Source organism: Euprymna scolopes, chromosome 38, assembly GCF_053919585.1.
Source record: "Euprymna scolopes isolate OS-2025 chromosome 38, ASM5391958v1, whole genome shotgun sequence".
Lineage (NCBI taxonomy): Eukaryota > Metazoa > Mollusca > Cephalopoda > Sepiida > Sepiolidae > Euprymna > Euprymna scolopes.
In genome coordinates, this window is record NC_136519.1 from 32,527,769 (window position 1) to 32,548,086 (window position 20,318).

General features: G+C 34.1%; 1 protein-coding gene across 1 annotated transcript; it reads left to right on the plus strand.

The window, feature by feature from the left end:
* The first annotated feature begins 687 nt into the window (after nucleotides 1-687).
* LOC145263123 (trafficking protein particle complex subunit 1-like) lies at nucleotides 688-19,932 on the plus strand. Its single transcript, XM_080120063.1, has 4 exons — nucleotides 688-842; nucleotides 5,454-5,524; nucleotides 10,641-10,779; nucleotides 19,702-19,932. Exons 1-4 carry the CDS (start codon nucleotides 744-746, stop codon nucleotides 19,825-19,827), a joined length of 435 nt encoding a protein of 144 aa, XP_079976189.1. The 5' UTR covers nucleotides 688-743; the 3' UTR covers nucleotides 19,828-19,932.
* Nucleotides 19,933-20,318: the final 386 nt, after the last annotated feature.

The following is a 20,318-nucleotide window of genomic DNA, read 5'->3' on the forward strand; positions in this document are numbered from 1 at the left end:
TTTCTATTTCAGCGCTCCAGTTCTCCCTGTTATCGGAGGCGCCCCGAAGTGGGAGCCTACCGAAATGGTGACCTCTAATTAGTACCCCTGTTAATGTATGGTAATAATACCATAAACTCTGAGAGGCCTCATATAGACGTTTGGCAAATAGGTGTGAAGAGAAATTTAAATTTTTTTTAAAGTTTGATAAGGGGATAGGCAAATGAACTCTAGAATATTTACTTTGCCTGCCATAATTTATTAATAAAAATAAAAATTAAATTAGACTCTTTCAGAGCTAATGCTACATCTGAAAATGGGATTTCTCACCTGCGATCTTTCACACTTATCTTCTAATAGCTAAATACATATTTGTTTCATTTTTTTAATGCCAAGAAAACTTTTTTAAAAATCCTTTTTTGGAATCGGAAATAAGGCTAAAATTTTTCCGATTCCGATACCCCTCAAAATTCTGATTTTCTGATTCATCATTTTTCCCTAAATCTGCCTCAGACTATTTTTATATCCTTCCAGACTTTAATTTTACTACGTTAAACTGTTTTTATGTTTTGCCTTATTGCAGTAGGAAGCAAGTAAATATGAGACTGGCCACCTCTCGTTTAAATTATCCAAACGACATCAAAATAAGGTGAATTTAGGATTAATTTATTAAATGGGGACATAATCTCGCCATGCACCGCTTTTGGCCAAGGACGATAACTCTGGTGTGACAGTTGATAAATTGGAGGCGTTAATTTGCAGCCATGCCCATCTACAATTTGTATATGTTTGACCGAAATGGAACTTGTTTATATTATTCGGAATGGAATCGAAGGAAGCATTCTAGTATGAGTAAAGAGGAGGTATGTAAATCTTTTTCGAATATTCTAAATCTGTCTTTAATCGAGGCTTATAAATACGAAAGGTTAATGGCTTTCTGTTTTTTTGTTGTTTTGTTTTTCTATATCGATTATTTTGTAGTCATGAACGACGTGCAAAATTTTATTTAAAAGAATGAAAAAAGAAAATAAAAAAACTGGCACTTCTGCAATTTATGGACCTTGCTAGATAGGATTTGCAATGCTTGTGCAGAATACAGACCGCGCTGAAACAATAAAGCAACCTATTCTGTTTTGTTTTGCAATCCACAAAGGTTAGAAAAATTGGTCGAAAATTCGGTATTTTTTTTTTTTTTAAATTTTTTTTTTACGATCTATCCCAGCGTAGTATAAACACCCTTAACCTCCTTATGTTAAGAACGGCTTTCGAAGTTGTGAGGGGGTATTTCGAAAGCCGTTCTTAACATGGAGAGGGGATGTTGGAGGTGTTTATACTACGCTGGATTAGGTCGTAAAAAAAATACCGAAAATTCAAATACATTATCAAATGCAAAATAAATTACTCTTCTACCTGTTTTACTCCCTCTGTAACGTTTATATTCTGTTCGAAAAAACGTATAGTGTCGAACGTTACGTGAGAACAAGAAAAATGGCCGCGGTGTGACACTTAAATATTTGAAGTCTTTAAAAATGACTTAAAAATAAAACCAAATACTATTAGAAACCCAGCTAATATATGTCACGGTAACATATCGGGTGGGTTTCTAACAGTATTTTGTTTTATTTTTATTATTTTTAAGGGGTTTGTATTACTGTACACATAGATTCGAAAAAGTTGTCAAAAAACAAATATATAACAAATGTTATCAAAGGCAAGATAAATTACTTTTCTACCAAACTGGATATAATTTTCGTGTTTTTATTCAATTTAACATGTTTATTCAACTCGAAAAGCATACAGTGTTTACCGATGTATTGGAAAATTCAAAATGGCGACCGACTCTCTCTTTAACACGGTAAGTTTGGGAAAAAGTGTTATAAATAATAAACTAGACATAATACTATTAAAAAACCACCGAATATATGTCAAGTTATGTCACGGTAACATATATTGAGCGAATTTCTAACAGTATTTTATCTATTTTATTATTTATTACACCTTTTTCCGAACTTACCGTGTTAAAGAGAGAGTCGGCCGCCATTTTGAACTTTCCAATATATCGGTAAACACTGTATGCTTTTCGAACTGAATAAACATGTTAAATTGAATAAAAACACCAAAATTATATCCAGTTTGGTAGAAAAGTAATTTATCTTGCCTTTGATAACATTTATTTGTTATATATTTGTTTTTTGACAACTTTTTCGAATCTATGTGTACAGTAATACAAACCCCTTTTCCAGATAGGTAGAAGAGTAACTTATTTAGCCTTTGATAACATTTGTTATACAGTTGAATTTTTTTTACTATGCTTTCGAATATGTGGATTGTAAAACATACCCCCCCCCATTCTTAACATGGGGAATGGAGAGCGTTTTGTAAGTATTAGTGCACTTATAGGTGTGTCAGAAAGTTCGTGAAAAATATTGAATAATTCCATCCTCGTCTTTCCAAGCTTATAACTCCTCGAAAAATGTAATTCAAGCCCTAATTTTTTTTTTTTTTCAATTAAAGGAGCAAGGACCAAGGTTTCATTAACAAAACAAGAACAAACAAAAAACGTGTTTTTTTTTTTTTTTTTTTAAAAGGTTTTAAATTTCGGACTTTACAGGTAAATTTCTAAAAAAACACTACTTTTTTTGTTTTAAATTTGAATATATTATTTATTGATCTTTTAACTTCAATTTGTGATATATAAAACTTTGGTGAGTAAATTAATTATTTACTTTTTAATAGACATTTGAAAATAGAGGGGGGGGCATGAATTAAAAAAACGTTTGTCTAAAATATTATATTCAGTTTATTGGAAAGAGCATAAAATTTCACATTGACCCTGAAAATATCGTAAATATTGATTCAATAGAAAAATTTTGATAGATTTTTAGTTTAAAAATTGAAAAATACTGAGCTCGTAAAATTCAATTAATTCATTACTGTTAAAAAAAAAAAATATTTCTATTACTTTTAAAACAACTTTAATAGTTTATTTTGGAAATATAAGCCATAAAGAAAATAAGCAACCCACTTTTAAAGGAGAAATTACGAGTTTTTTTATATTTTAATTGCAGTTTCGTGTTAGGGGTGTCAAAAATTCCTACAAAAATTCTGATACACCTACTGATGCACTTACTGATCCGCGCTATTTTTTAAATAGTATTTTCAAGTTTAATTAAAGTTTTGATATACTTTTTTATTCAATTGTAAGGTTGAAGTATAGAATAGTTAGAAAACACCCTCCCCATGTTAAGAACGGCTTTTTAAATAATGCTATTTCAGCACGGATCAATAAGTGCACTAGTATCAAATAAGCAAAAGATACCGTAAATATTGAGTTTAAGATGAAAATACGGTACTTTATACAGAATATGAACTGTGCTATTTCTTATTATTTTCAAAATAAATCAAATTTTCACAGTATCCTTTGTTCATTAAATTGTTAGGTGAAAGTACAGAATAGTTAACAAAGCATCTCCATCCCCATGTTAAGAATGAATTTCTGAATAATGCTATTATTTCAGCACGGTCTGTAAACTACAGAAGTACCAAAAACATTAGTAATAAGAATTATGGTAAATTTGTAAATTAATATTCTTCATTGAAATGACCTTCCCCGAAAAATTTGACTATTTGAACCGATTACATGTGAATATCCTGAAAGGGAAGGATTTTTTTTTTTTTTTTTTCTCGAATTTATAATAGAGGAGGGGATTAGTTTTGCATATAAATTAAAAATGAAATTATCCTTTTATTTTATTTTAGCGTTTTAGGACAGTCAACACGTTTTTTTTTTTACACTAATCCTAAGTCCGAGTGGCAAGGGCATAAAACTATGTGCAGACCCCCCACCTTCTAGAAAAAAAAGAAACAACGCACAGAATTTTTCTCTTATAGCAAAAAAACCCCCAAAAATATGGTTAACTTCTTTAAAATGTAGCAAATCCTTATTAGAATGTAAAGAATATAATTAAGGACTTTGGTCAAATCGAAATTACAGAAATTAATCCTGACAAATCAATGGCAACTGACGACAGAGAAAAGGAAAAATATGCGACCTAAGCTATAAGTTGTAGCAGCAAACAAAATAATTTTTTAAAAATTTTCTTCTGCAAATCGATATGTCTATGCTTAGTGATTCGGTTGGCAGTGCGGATGAACTTCATCTGCTCCTGAGGAACTATTTTTAGTCCCTTGGAGAAACATCGACAACTCGTCAGAGGGAACTCAATCGACAAGCACAACAGATCTCTCTCTCTCTCTCTTGTCCCTGTCCACAGCACACAATAGCTTATCCTTTCTCGGTGGAGAAGCTAACAACTTGCTGGGTACTTTGGCATACTTTCCATATATATTTAACTGGCAGAGGTGCATGGTCATAAAATATGCTTAAATATAATATTTTAATTCATGCACAGTTCATGTATATTATCATAGTGTCAATATCCTATCGATTGTTATATATTGTACTAAATACCAGAGTAGTGATTTCAAAAAAGTATGTCATCAGCTAGAATCAAAACCAAAACGTCTGCTCAGAATGAGCCAAGCATCAACAATAAATAAGACCTTACAGTTCTGGTCCAAAATTCCTCCTATATTAAGAATAAAAAATGGCAAAAAAATCTGTGTGATGTACATACTTGTAACAAAATGAAAATATCATATTCCAAAAATCACAAATTGATCAAGTTTTATCTTTAAATGAAATCAAATGTTATGACTATTGGAAGGTGTTCAACTGAGCTTCAATCTATGGTCCCCCCTTGCCAAACTTTCACAAGAAACACTCATCTAGCTGTACACACTATCAATAATTCCCCCCACACTTTATCTGTGCCTAAACCTAAACGTAGATTCCATGAAAAAGCTTCTTTCTTAGAACTGCACGCCTGTGGAATTGTCTTCCGTTTTCCTGCTTTCCGGCTGACTACAATATGGTTGTGTTCAAGTCTAACGTAAATAAGTTCTTGATGAGCCGTTCTATATAAGTTATCAAATTTACCAAATTTTCATTACTAATGATTACTATATTGTCCAATGTCTACTGTACACTCTTTAACCCTTATCCTTGAGTGGCCTCTTGACCTTGATAAGTGATGATGCCTATGTAAAAAAAAATGACTTTCTCACTCACCATTTTGAAAAAAAAAATCTCAAAACAAGGGAGATAAATGAACAATGATTCAAAATTTGCAAGATTTATATTGTAATTTCTACGAATTTCCATTAATCATTTGAAATTAATTTTAATTTTTTTTTTTTTATAAAAATATAACTGCTTGATTAATTTATGTGATTTTTGGAATATATATTTTTTTATCACGTAAATTTTTTACTTTTGTTTTTTTTTAATACAAGGGGAATTCTGGACAAGAACAGACTTTAATCCTGAAAAAAATATTTTTGTAGTATTTGACAGGTATTTTTTCTGAATTTTTGTCATTTATTCTTGTAAATATATATATTTTTCTTTGCAGGAATACAAACTGATGTATGGCATGATGTTTTCGATAAAATCTTTTGTACATCGGATATCATCAACAGATATGTATCCTTTTTTAAAATCAAAAAAAAATTTATATTGTTAAGTGTTGAGCCATTATGTTGAACAAAGATGGTGGTAGTAAATCATATCAGCAAAGAATCAATGTAGTCACAATCTCGAGTATTGAGTAATCCTTGAGAACAAAGATGGCGGCGAAGAATCAATGTAGTCCGACTGACAGCAAACTAGATTGCATTCAAAATTTGATATTTTTATAATTAGGTCAGAGGCTTTTCATTGGTTGATTGTCCTAATCAAAGTTATAAATAAGATCATCTAAATGTTGGTGGTCATACTCTCCATTATAATCAAAAACATTTTAACCCTTGTTTTGATCGGACTATTGTTCTCATTTTGAGTGCTATTTTTGCAACGCTTTGGTCGGTATAGCCTTCAACCATCATCAAACATGTTAGTCATTATCTTGAAAAAGAAAGGAGAAAAGTTAGTGGATTCGTCGATGATTTCCTATTCTTGGAGTTGTTTTTTGTTTTTTGGGCCATGGTTTCATATTTGTAAGAAAAAAAATTGGTTGACAAAGAGGAGGCAACTTGTAATAAAGTTAGATACGGGTTTATCTCCCTTTTTATGATTGAAATTTTAGGAAGGGGTTGTACAAATGTTTGCTTTTCCTACAATTAGAGGTTCCCATATGCTGCTAATTTCCACGCTCGGTCTGCTTGGTAATCTTTCTTATTTTAGCATATGTGCCACTTCCTTGCATTGCCTGACTGAGTTATTTTGATCTTGTTCCTCAAACGCAAGTGTGTTCCTCTTTTCTAATTCCAACTTTTCGAGCTGCCCTCATATTATGGCCTTATCATTATATGGCGATTGGTCTCACCTTTGTATATTTTTCCGTATTTGCATGAAATCTCAAAGTTTCTTTTGTCATGAGATTTTCAGTCGGGAGTTTAACTCGTACTATATCTCATGACAAAAATGACAAAAAACTGCATATATGAGATTTCATACAAATGTGAAAAACATTGTCTTCAAGAATAAACGATGATGAAACCCCATGCACAAAATAGATAGCAAAGTTGAATTTCCTAACTTAACTAAATAAATCTCTGATTCTTTTACTGTTGAACTAATTTGTTCAGTCATAAATAAATGAATATAATAACATAAATAAAGTGGAAATTAATTCGCACACGCCTTGTATGTATTAGTTCAGTATCTGGGTAGATGGCAGATACCTCCAGATTGCAACTTTCCATTGCTTACATTCAGTCTGCCACCATTTAAAATTAATAATAAATATTTCTTTAATCATCTACATCATAATTCAGGCCATAAAAAGCTAAGAGTTGTTTCTGGACAATTTCCATATGAAGAGAAAGAGTCTTTGCATCTCCAATTTCTTGGTACCCTACATGATACATGTCTTAGCTAAAGTGCTGACCTCAAATTTCAATCTTCAAATTTCTCCTAAACTAACCAATTAAATTGTATCGGGTTAGTGCAAAAGTTGTTGCCAATTTGTAGAAGGGGCATTTTTCTTTTATGTATAATGTTATATGACACAATCAAGTTGACACACCGGTTCCCGCCAGATCTCCGAAGTTAAGCAACAGTGAACCTGGCTAGTATCAGAAGGGTGACCATTTCGGAAGGCTAGGCACTGTATGTACTGCACTAAGTCATAAGAAATTTCCAGGTTGGTGGAAGTGCATTAATTCACTGGGAGAGATACATGCCTGGTCTTTAAAACCTGCATCTAGGAGAAGGTAACTCTGATGTTGGCAGCAGGACGTTGGATGGCTATGGAGGAGGATGACTCTCTAGCAGATCAACAGTTCTATGGTATTAAGAGTTTGTATTTATTTGCTTTCCCCACTGAGCAGATTAGGCACAAGGCCGTTTTTTAATGTGGAGAGTGAAGGGGAGGGGGACCAGCTCCACTGAGAGGGAACTGGATAGTAACAATTGGTATGAAGGGTATCCCCTACATTGACGAAAACTGATTGCTACAGGAGCAATGATCTTATGTGGGGGCAACCCCACATATAGTCTTTTATTGCAGTATTTGCCGGAACAGATACTACACTTTGTAATTTGATCTTGGCCACAAGGCCAAGCAATACCTTATGGTATTAAGAGTTACGTTATTTGACTGCAGCTATGCGGATGATCTAAGGACAACGAATAGGTGCAAACAGGCGAGTCAGATGCCACTGCGCTGGCATGTATTATGCCAAGTTCAAAATTATGTGATGTCTTCAGAGGAATCAGAACAATAATAGACCAAAGCCTATGGAGAACACTAACCATGATTTCATCCATGGCATGAACATGCCACGATACGAGAAAAAGAAGATATTGTTATTACTTAAACATATCGCCATGATTAATTTAGAACCCTTTCTTTCAGATTATTAAAGCAACATTCATATTTTTCTGCAATATTCTCAGCCAGGTTGACCTGAAAACGACCTTCTTTAATCAACAGGACTAAAATATATTTTATAAAGCTCCCCTCTTCGGTAGAGCACTCTCGTAAATTATCTTACTCACTACTTAATTTAGCTGAAATAATGCGAAGCTCGCAATTTGTTTACAAACAAAACGTTTGAGCCCTCTATGAGTAGCGGACGGATGTTTATTTAAATACGCATTCGGACAGTTTAATTTCGGCCACCGATTCCGTAGTCAGGGGGTAGGACTGCCGACTGTCATCACGACGGTTCTAGGTTCGATCCTCGGCTTGGGAGAGGTGTTAGTCTAGCGGCACTGATGAGTTGTGAAACAACGAAACAGGTCTGTATGTCGATGACTAAAATATATTTTATAAAGCTCCCCTCTTCGGTAGAGCATTCTCGTAAATTATCTTACTCGCTACTTAATTTAGCTGAAATAATGCGAAGCTCGCAATTTGTTTACAAACAAAACGTTTGAGCCCTCTACGAGTAGCGGACGGATGTTTATTTAAATACGCATTCGGACAGTTTAATTTCGGCCACCGATTCCGTAGTCAGGGGGTAGGACTGCCGACTGTCATCACGACGGTTCTAGGTTCGATCCTCGGCTTGGGAGAGGTGTTAGTCTAGCGGCACTGATGAGTTGTGAAACAACGAAACAGGTCTGTATGTCGATGACTAAAATATATTTTATAAAGCTCCCCTCTTCGGTAGAGCACTCTCGTAAATTATCTTACTCGCTACTTAATTTAGCTGAAATAATGCGAAGCTCGCAATTTGTTTACAAACAAAACGTTTGAGCCCTCTATGAGTAGCGGACGGATGTTTATTTAAATACGCATTCGGACAGTTTAATTTCGGCCACCGATTCCGTAGACGGGGTAGGACTGCCGACTGTCATCACGACGGTTCTAGGTTCGATCCTCGGCTTGGGAGAGGTGTTAGTCTAGCGGCACTGATGAGTTGTGAAACAACGAAACAGGTCTGTATGTCGATGACTAAAATATATTTTATAAAGCTCCCCTCTTCGGTAGAGCACTCTCGTAAATTATCTTACTCGCTACTTAATTTAGCTGAAATAATGCGAAGCTCGCAATTTGTTTACAAACAAAACGTTTGAGCCCTCTACGAGTAGCGGATTGATGTTTATTTAAATACGCATTCGGACAGTTTAATTTCGGCCACCGATTCCGTAGTCAGGGGGTAGGACTGCCGACTGTCATCACGACGGTTCTAGGTTCGATCCTCGGCTTGGGAGAGGTGTTAGTCTAGCGGCACTGATGAGTTGTGAAACAACGAAACAGGTCTGTATGTCGATGACTAAAATATATTTTATAAAGCTCCCCTCTTCGGTAGAGCACTCTCGTAAATTATCTTACTCGCTACTTAATTTAGCTGAAATAATGCGAAGCTCGCAATTTGTTTACAAACAAAACGTTTGAGCCCTCTACGAGTAGCGGACGGATGTTTATTTAAATACGCATTCGGACAGTTTAATTTCGGCCACCGATTCCGTAGTCAGGGGGTAGGACTGTCGACTGTCATCACGACGGTTCTAGGTTCGATCCTCGGCTTGGGAGAGGTGTTAGTCTAGCGGCACTGATGAGTTGTGAAACAACGAAACAGGTCTGTATGTCGATGACTAAAATATATTTTATATATATATATATATATGTATAAATAAAGTCATCTTCCATCATGATAATGCTTGTCATACAGCATTACTGACCAAAGATTTCCTAGGAGAATTTGGTTGGGAATCTTACTTAATCCCACGTATTCTCCTAACCTATCTCTTTCAGATTATTATTTATTTTGAGGATTACAAAGCTATTTACATGACTTTAAGTTAACATCATGAGATGAGAGTGAACATGAATTAGATTCATATTTCACATAAAAACCTAAAGAATTTTACAAGCAAGGGATTTATATGTTCATTGAGAGATTGGATCAAGTTATAGAGAGCAAATATCATTATTGTGACGAATAAAGATTTTTAAAGCACACAGTTTTTTTTTTAATTTTTAAGATGAAATTTTAAATTGGCAAAACTTTTGCACCAATCTGATATCTAACTTAATAATTTACAATTTGTGGCATTTTTCAAACATGCTGAATACACAGGTAAGAGCTATCAAATGCAGATGTGATGAAACTGGCGATTTTTAACATCAAACCTGATTTTATTTATGTAACGAAATGGATCTAAATCCTTAAAAGTTGCTTCTAGACCATCTTATAAAAAGGAGTTAGAGTATTTTCCCTTTATTGCGGCCCTGTCGGTGGAGCATTAGAATACGCCGACTGCCCCCCTGCAAAGGGTAAAAGTCCCTCAATGGGGGTCCTGGATATGACCTTAAACTATATCCAGTGGTGAGGCCCCAGCTTGTGGGCTTTGGGGAGTGTGGAGCCACCCTTTAATTACCATTGCTCCCAAGTCCACTCTGACCCGGAATGGTAGTACCTGTTAGGGTCCCAACTATGGGTTAAATAGAAACCGACGTGAAAACAACAAATATATTCTATTAAAAAAAATTTTCTTCAAAATCTTTGGATTCGGCATTAAATAACCTGAAAAGGGTTGATATGCCGTAAAACAAAAACAACCAACCAACCCTTTATTGCTTAAGCCCATACACATTTTGATTACAATTTTGGAAACAAGTGCATTTTTCTTTAACTTTTTGATTCAGGAAAGATGGTTTCCTCAACTTTAAGACGAACAAATACAAACTTCATTTTTATGAAACACCGAGTGGAATCAAACTAATCATGTTAACAGATCTCAGCGTTGGAAACATCCGGGACATTTTACATCAAATCTATAGTTCGGTAAGTACAAATTTTTTTTTTTTTTTTTTTTTTTTTTTTTTTTTTTGCATAGTTCAAGAAGTACAAAAACTGTTGTATAGTTCAGTAGGTACAAAGACCTTTAAAAACTAATAAATAAATAAGATGTCCAAATGACAATTACAGTTATAAAAATCAAACAAAAATATATACTACCTTGGGGAAATAACTTTACTAAACTTTAAAATTTGTCATAGTAGTTACTTCCCTTGGATGTTTTTCGAAACAATACAGAAGGAAAGATAATCTACACATTCACATAATTATAATTACACCTAACTAAAACGGACGAGAATAATATAACTATTACTAATAAATGTTATAATAATATTTAACAACGGCAAAAACAAATTCTGACCCACATTTCAGAAATAATTTAACAACCATGCAAAGCTATTTGATTGCGAAGATGCTGTTTCTGGCTTCTAGTATAAACAAACCTCTGAGTGATTGCACATTTTTTTTTTTTTTTTTCTTTTTCTCTTTCATGAAGACGAGGCATACCTCGAAAATTTTAGAACATAACACCACATTACCATCCTGGTACGACACATTATGTTGGTTGGTAAATCAATATTTTATAATTGAAAATTATTGAAATCTATAAATACTGTCATCATTATTTTTACTTTGTCTCGTGCCCGACAGTGTCTTATTTATTTTTTGTTTGTTTTACAAGATTATGGTCATGGTTTTCTAACACACCTCCTTTCATATTTGCACAATGCTTAAAGCCAGCTATAACATTCACCTCAAACCCATTTTTTTTCATAGTTTAGTAAGTACAGAACCCATTTTTACTTATAGTTCAGTAAGTTTTTTTTGTTTTTTTTACATAGGCATCCCCACTTATCAAGGCCCAGAGGCCACTCGAGGATAAGGGTTAAAGTGTGCACAGTAGTCAATTGGACAATAGAGTAATCAATAGTAAAGGAAATTCGGTAAATTTGTTAACTTAAGTGGAACGGCTCATCAAAAACTTGTTTACGTTGGGCTTGAAGACAACTATATTGTAGTCAGCTGGAAAGCAGAAAAACAATTCCACAGATGTGCAGTTCTAAGAAAGAAGCTCTGTTTACGGAATTGTTTAGGTTTAAGCACAGATAAAGAGTGGGGGGAATTATTGATAGCATTTTTAGCTGGATGAGTTTTTCTTGTGAAAGCTTGGTGAGGGGGGACCATAGATTGGAGCTCAGTCGAGCACTTGCCATGAAAATAAAGCAAAGACAAACTCGTTACATCTCTTCTGTGAGAAAGAGGTTGCAGGGAAGAGAAAGGGACATCTCCGGCGTGGGTACAAAGTCTATTTTGAACTCTATCAAGGCAGGATAAGTCCTTTCTAGCAGCTCCTGCCCAAACGTGGCAACAATACTCCATCCTTGGATGTATCTGGCTCTTATATAGATAGAGAATTGCATCAGCAGTGAGATATCTACTGGATCAATAGGATCCCACCATTTTTCCAGTGACCTTGGCAACAGATTTGATGTATGTGTTCCATTTAAGATGAGGAATAAAGGTCAAGCCCAGAAGCCTGTCAAAACATGAGGCCTCCCAAGACGAGAGCCATTCATTTCAATTGATACTAGATGGGGATCGGAGCGTTGATGATGTAAAGATAAAAGTTTGGTTTTAGATGCATTAAAAGTAACCAGCCACTCCTTTCCCCATTGTGCCACGTGCTCAAAATCAGAGGAGAGAGAATTGGAGAGAACTTGGTCATTTACGGTCTTAGATGTGCTACCATAGATAGTAGTGTCATCAGCATAAATGTCTACGAATGATGTAAGGATGTGATTTGCGTGTTTTCTGATACAGGAGGAAATTTTGGGGGTTGGCAGCCTTGGTCGCAAAGGGTAGAATTAGCTGCAAAGTTCTTGGCAAAGAGTTTGGCTTTGTCTGATGCCGCAGGTCCATTGATGATAGTTGGGATGGAGCACACGCTTCTGTTCAGGATTCTGTTTGCTATTTGTCAAAACTGGTGGGAACCAAGCCGCTGCTCAGCTACTTTGGACTTGACGGACTCTGCATACAACTCTCTTGCGTTCTATATTACATTTTACAGTGGTTGCTGGCATTCCTGAAACCAGCTTCAATCTCGGTACATCTATTACGTTGGAAGCAATGGAAAAAGTGATTTTTGTGCGCAATGGCAGCAGTACATTCTGGAGAGAACCATGGCTGGCTGTTAAGTTTTTGCTGGAACTTTTTCAAGGGTATGAAACGGTCTATACTTACAATTAACCATTCTGTCAGGTCTGATACTATAGAGGACACATCCTTTTAAACATGGAATGCAGAGGTAGATCTGATATAAATGTACGGAAGCTATCCCAGTTATATATAAACTAATAAATAGAATTATAAATAAAAATGGGTTCTCTACTTATATACAGAGATGTACAGGGTGGCCGAAAAGTCCCAGGACACTATACATGTATTTTTAATAAAACACAGTATTTTTTAATGAAACACACAGAAAACATATATATTCAACAAAAAAAAGAGAACTTTATTAGAAACAAAGCAGAAAACAACTAGAGTAATTTAGTGGTCTAGGGGATCAGTATGTTGGCCCTTGTTGTTCTTGCACAATTCCATTCGCCTCCAGGTTCTTTGTGCCATTTTTTTAGAGAATTCCTTGATACGCTAGCAAAAGCTGCAATAATCGCATGCTTTAGCTGATCAATGGTTTCGTATCTAATACCAGAAACTTGACCTTTAATTAAACCTCATAATGAGTTGTCTGGAGTGGTCAAGTCGGGGCTTCGTGGTGGCCAAGCAAAAGAATTTGATCCGCGCCCAATCCATCGATCAGGAAACTCTGCATTTAGCAGCGCTCTCACAGGAAGTGCATAATGTGTGGGTGCGCCATCTTGCTGTAGCCATACACGATCCTTAATACCAAGTTCTATTAACTTGGGAATGAACCAGTTTTTAATCATGTTGGCATATGATTCCTGGTTGACATTGCCATCAAAGAAATACGAACCAATCAAATGTTCAGATGTCAATGCAACCCAAATCATGACATGTGGAGGATTATTTTCAACTTCTTCTTTGTAAAAGGGGTTTTCTTTAGCCCAGAAATATGTTTCGACTTTTAGAACTTCTATAAATGACGCATTCATCGCTGAATATTATCTTTCTGTGATTTCTTGGACCATCAGCAAAGCGTTTTAAAAATTTCTCACAGAATTCTTTTCTTCGATCCATATCTTCATCTGACAACTGATTTACTGACATGGGCTTATAAGCTTTGACATCCAAGTCCTTTTTCATATGATCCATCATGGTAGCCCTTGGTATTCCAAGTTCAGCAGAACGTTTTCTGGTGGATTTCTTGGGAGACTGTTGCAGTGATTCTTGAACACCAGCACACGTTTCCTTTCGTGTTTCAGGCCTGCCACTTCTTGTCTGATCCAGAACGCTACCTGTTTCAAAAACTTTCTTCTCCCACAGATACAGATTACTTCTTGATGGCGCGGGCTTTCCAAATCTTTCTATGAAAGCACTTCGAACATCTTCCATAGTCATGTCATTCCTGATGCGGTCGTGAACCCAAACAGCAGCAATTAAGCGCTTCTCAACAGTAAATACACTGATGTCAGTCATAACCTGAAAAAATAAATGAAATAAATTGTTTTAACAACATTAGAATATTAAAATCAATCATATTTAACAGCATTAAAATATTAAAAATAGTGTCCTGGGACTTTTCGGCCAGTGTCCTGGGACTTTTCGGCCACCCTGTACATACCCATTTTTATTCATAGTACAGTAAGTACAAAACCCATTTTTTTATAGTACAGTAAGTACAAAACCCATTTTTTTATAGTACAGTAAGTACAAAACCCATTTTTTTATAGTACAGTAAGTACAAAACCCATGTTTTTATAGTACAGTAAGTACGAAACCCATTTTTTTATAGTACAGTAAGTACGAAACCCATTTTTTTATAGTACAGTAAGTACGAAACCCATTTTTTTATAGTACAGTAAGTACGAAACCCATTTTTTTATAGTACAGTAAGTACGAAACCCATTTTTTTATAGTACAGTAAGTACGAAACCCATTTTTTTATAGTACAGTAAGTACGAAACCCATTTTTTTATAGTACAGTAAGTACGAAACCCATTTTTATTCATAGTTCACTAAGTACGAAACCCATTTTTTTATAGTACAGTAAGTACAAAACCCATTTTTTTATAGTACAGTAAGTACAAAACCCATTTTTTTATAGTACAGTAAGTACAAAACCCGTTTTTTTAATGGCACAGTAAGTAAAGTACAAAACCCATTTTTTTAATGGCACAATAAGTACGAAACCCATTTTTTTTATGGCACAGTAAGTACGAAACCCATTTTTTTAATGGCACAGTAAGTACGAAACCCATTTTTTTAATGGCACAGTAAGTACGAAACCCATTTTTTTAATGGCACAGTAAGTACGAAACCCATTTTTTTAATGGCACAGTAAGTACGAAACCCATTTTTTTAATGGCACAGTAAGTACGAAACCCATTTTTTTAATGGCACAGTAAGTACGAAACCCATTTTTTTAATGGCACAGTAAGTACGAAACCCATTTTTTTAATGGCACAGTAAGTACGAAACCCATTTTTTTAATGGCACAGTAAGTACGAAACCCATTTTTTTAATGGCACAGTAAGTACGAAACCCATTTTTTTAATGGCACAGTAAGTACGAAACCCATTTTTTTAATGGCACAGTAAGTACGAAACCCATTTTTTTAATGGCACAGTAAGTACGAAACCCATTTTTTTAATGGCACAGTAAGTACGAAACCCATTTTTTTAATGGCACAGTAAGTACGAAACCCATTTTTTTAATGGCACAGTAAGTACGAAACCCATTTTTTAATGGCACAGTAAGTACAAAACCCATTTTTTTAATGGTACAGTTGTAACCCCTCACTGATGAAGCCTGGCTAGGACCCCTGTTTATCTGGAAATCTCAGCTTGTATCGTCTAGTCCTTCTCTGAGGGTTGTTACATTGAATCCTGTATGCTGAAAGCGAATATTGAAGCCGCAGACAGGAAGAAAAACAAACTCATGAAACTCTAGTCTACAGAGTTAATTTCACAAACTTATATACAAATGTTTTTACAAATATCATTCAGTTCTTAGTAAGTTTTTTCAAAGTCTCAAATCTCTTCACAGACAGCGTCAGACGGGTGGATGAGGAAGTAGAGGAGTCCTGTCTCCATGAAACGGCGGTCTCTATACAATCTGTTCTCCCCGAAATCAACAAGCAATCTCTCGAAAGTCTTCCTTCTGACTAATTTTCACATGACAGTCATATATATAGTGAGGTATGTGGACGGGGTGGAAGTTTCCCCAGCCGATAATATTTCACCACAAAATCGAAAAGCTCCAGGTTTTTGTGTGTGTGTGCAATTCCCAAATCTGGGATCTGAATTCTACAGACATACTAATTCACACGACCCGCTAAGGTCAGATGTCAGTTCTGACATCCGACTTTGAGGTCATCAAGACCAGACAATGTTATGCTTCAAGTTTCCTGTCATCAACTTAACTGCAAAATATATTTCTCTGGTTTCAAACAATATCTATTTTGACATAAAATAAAATATGTATATTTATATTCTCTATTTTAAATCCTCGGGTTATCTGGCGTCACCCGGGAATGATTAGCGATCTCAGTATAGTTCTAAAGCTCCCCAATGGTAGATTACATCACACAGTGAGTACAAAACCGATTTTTTTAAGTAGTACAGTGAGTACAAAACCCATTTTTTTAAATAGTACAGTGAGTACAAAACCCTTTTTTTTTAAACAGTACAGTGAGTACAAAACCCATTTTTTTAAATAGTACAGTGAGTACAAACCCCATTTTTTAAATAGTACAGTGAGTACAAACCCCATTTTTTTTAAATAGTACAGTGAGTACAAATCCCATTTTTTTAACAGTACAGTGAGTACAAACTCCATTTTTTTAACAGTACAGTGAATACAAACTCCATTTTTTTAACAGTACAGTGAGTACAAACCCCATTTTTTAAACAGTAGTGAGTACAAACCTCATTTTTTAAACAGTAGTGAGTACAAAACCCATTTTTTTAAACAGTACAGTACAAAACCCATTTTTTTAAAAACAGTACCGTGAGTACAAAACCCATTTTTTTAACAGTACAGTGAGTACAAAACCCATTTTTTTAACAGTACAGTGAGTACAAAACCCATTTTTTTAACAGTACAGTGAGTACAAAACCCATTTTTTTTAACAGTACAGTGAGTACAAAACCCATTTTTTTAAATAGTACAGTGAGTACAAAACCCATTTTTTTAAATAGTACAGTGAGTACAAAACCCATTTTTTTAAATAGTACAGTGAGTACAAAACCCATTTTTTTAAATAGTACAGTGAGTACAAAACCCATTTTTTTTAAATAGTACAGTGAGTACAAAACCCATTTTTTTTAAATAGTACAGTGAGTACAAAACCCATTTTTTTTAAATAGTACAGTGAGTACAAAACCCATTTTTTTTAAATAGTACAGTGAGTACAAAACCCATTTTTTTTAAATAGTACAGTGAGTACAAACCCATTTTTTTAACAGTACAGTGAGTACAACCCCATTTTTTAACAGTACAGTGAGTACAAAACCCATTTTTTTTAAATAGTACAGTGAGTACAAAACCCATTTTTTTTAAATAGTACAGTGAGTACAAAACCCATTTTTTTTAAATAGTACAGTGAGTACAAAACCCATTTTTTTTAAATAGTACAGTGAGTACAAAACCCATTTTTTTTAAATAGTACAGTGAGTACAAAACCCATTTTTTTTAAATAGTACAGTGAGTACAAACCCATTTTTTTAACAGTACAGTGAGTACAACCCATTTTTTTAACAGTACAGTGAGTACAACCCCATTTTTTTAACAGTACAGTGAGTACAACCCCATTTTCTTTAACAGTACAGTGAGTACAGAACCCATTTTTTTAACAGTACAGTGAGTACAGAACCCATTTTTTTAACAGTACAGTGAGTACAAAACCCATTTTTTTAACAGTACAGTGAGTACAAAACCCATTTTTTTTAAATAGTACAGTGAGTACAAAACCCATTTTTTTTAAATAGTACAGTGAGTACAAAACCCATTTTTTTTAAATAGTACAGTGAGTACAAAACCCATTTTTTTTAAATAGTACAGTGAGTACAAAACCCATTTTTTTTAAATAGTACAGTGAGTACAAAACCCATTTTTTTTAAATAGTACAGTGAGTACAAAACCCATTTTTTTTAAATAGTACAGTGAGTACAAAACCCATTTTTTTTAAATAGTACAGTGAGTACAAACCCATTTTTTTAACAGTACAGTGAGTACAACCCATTTTTTTAACAGTACAGTGAGTACAACCCCATTTTTTTAACAGTACAGTGAGTACAACCCCATTTTCTTTAACAGTACAGTGAGTACAGAACCCATTTTTTTAACAGTACAGTGAGTACAGAACCCATTTTTTTAACAGTACAGTGAGTACAAAACCCATTTTTTTAACAGTACAGTGAGTACAAAACCCATTTTTTTAACAGTACAGTGAGTACAAAATTACATGCTATTGGGTCACATGACGTAAGTAAAAGAGGAAGTCACTCAGTTGAAATGCAATGTGTGGTAGGCAGGATTGATTCAGAAAACCGAAATTAACATAATATATGCAATAGAAAAATGTGAGCATGAAAAGTAATATGGTTAAGTTTAAACATGAAAAAGAAAAGGACAAGATATTCTAGTAAAAAATATAATAAATTTATTAAAATAATGCAGCATTAAGAATTGATTATATGGTTAAACTTAAACATGGAAAAGTAAAGGACTTATCGTTAAAACTGGAAAAGAAAAAGACAACATATTCTAGTAAAACATAATAAATTTATAACTTAAAATATTGTAGCATTAAGAATTGATTATTTAATATTAAATTGAATTTTAAAAAAATATTCTTGATGCTGCAATATTTTAAATTATAAATTTGTTTTACTAGAATATCTTGTCCTTTTCTTTTCCATTTTTAACGACTAGTCTTTTACGTTTCCTTGTTTAAGCTTGACCATATTACTTTTCATGCTTGCATTTTTCTATCGCAATCCATGATTTTTCCAGGCTTCCAGTAAATTCACTTTTTCTTTGTTTAATTTCAGTCTTATTTTTTTTGCCCTCATAAACATAACATATACATATGTAATAATAATATACGGCACTAGTCTGCTTTCAATAAAATCCCCCAATTATCTCCCTTTCATTATTTAATTCTCTTTGTTTCACTTGTTACTTCTCTTTTCGCGAAAGTGGTGAATTAGTGGCAGCAACGTGGTTGCTATGGAAACCAGTCATAAAAATGTCACCTCTTTACGTTTTTTTTTTGTTTTTTTTTTACGACTTTGAGCACCACTAAATTCATCATAACTTGTTTTACTGAATGAAAATTGAAATTTCTTTTTACTCTCACTATAGCTGAGAAGGTAATCTATAAACTGTAATAATTGTTTGAAATTTAGTTGAAAAATGAGTGAGCGGTGAAGCTTTAAAGCAGTTCTAAATGACTAAAACTGCCACAACCATATCATTCAAACACAGTAGTGTTTGAATGATATACATAATTTGTGAATTTTTTAAAAATAACTTTTTTTAACTGTTTGAATTTTTATTTGTTTTTATGAAAAAAATAACTGATTGAATTTGTGTAAAACTGAAAACTCAATTACCTCACCTGTTAAATCTCCAATTCAAATTGCTAGATTTTTACAAATGTCTTTTTTCCATTAATAGTTATTTTCCTACCATATCATTTTATATGATTTTTGGAATATATGTATGAAATAAATCAACTTTGTCTTCCTTTTCTATTTCCAGCTTTACGTGGAGTATGTCGTCAAAAATCCAATGTGTCCCCTTGATGAAGCAGTCGCCAGTGAACTCTTCAAAAGCAAAGTGGATGAATACATTCGCGGACTGAGTATTTTTGTCGCAAAGGTGTAGACAGGGAGTTGGGGGGTGGGGTAACATCTTTCAAGGAAATTTATTATATTAACATATGTATAAAAAGAAAATTATTAATTAAAAATATTATTAGTAAAAAACCAATCACCAACCATTTGTTTTTTTTTTGTTTTTGTTTTTTTTCTTACTTAGATATGAACATAATATTTGGATTCTTCAAACTATTGTTCTCATCTTTGGTTATTTTTAGAATATTTCGGTTGATATCACCTCCGACCTTCTTCAGGTTGTGGAGTCCATAGCAATACATCACTCACCAATTCATGCTTGCTCCTTAGACAGTGACCGGCAAATCATAGGCAGCTTCTCCTGATGGTATTAGATATGGCAGGTAGGTTGCCATAAAGTTGCTGCTTTGTGGGATGATGTTGCCAACATATATTTAATACTGTTCGTAGCATACGGGTGTATGTGCCATCTAGTTTTCTTTCCAATCTTTTGGTGAGTGTCCAGGTTGTAGCACCGTAAAC

Coding starts and splice junctions, on each gene's coding strand:
- LOC145263123 (XM_080120063.1), top strand. CDS start 744: ATGCCCATCTACAATTTGTATATGTTTGACCGAAATGGAACTTGTTTA. Junction 843..5,453: donor CTAGTATGAGTAAAGAGGAG/GTATGTAAATCT, acceptor TTTTCTTTGCAG/GAATACAAACTGATGTATGG. Junction 10,780..19,701: donor TACATCAAATCTATAGTTCG/GTAAGTACAAAT, acceptor TTCTATTTCCAG/CTTTACGTGGAGTATGTCGT.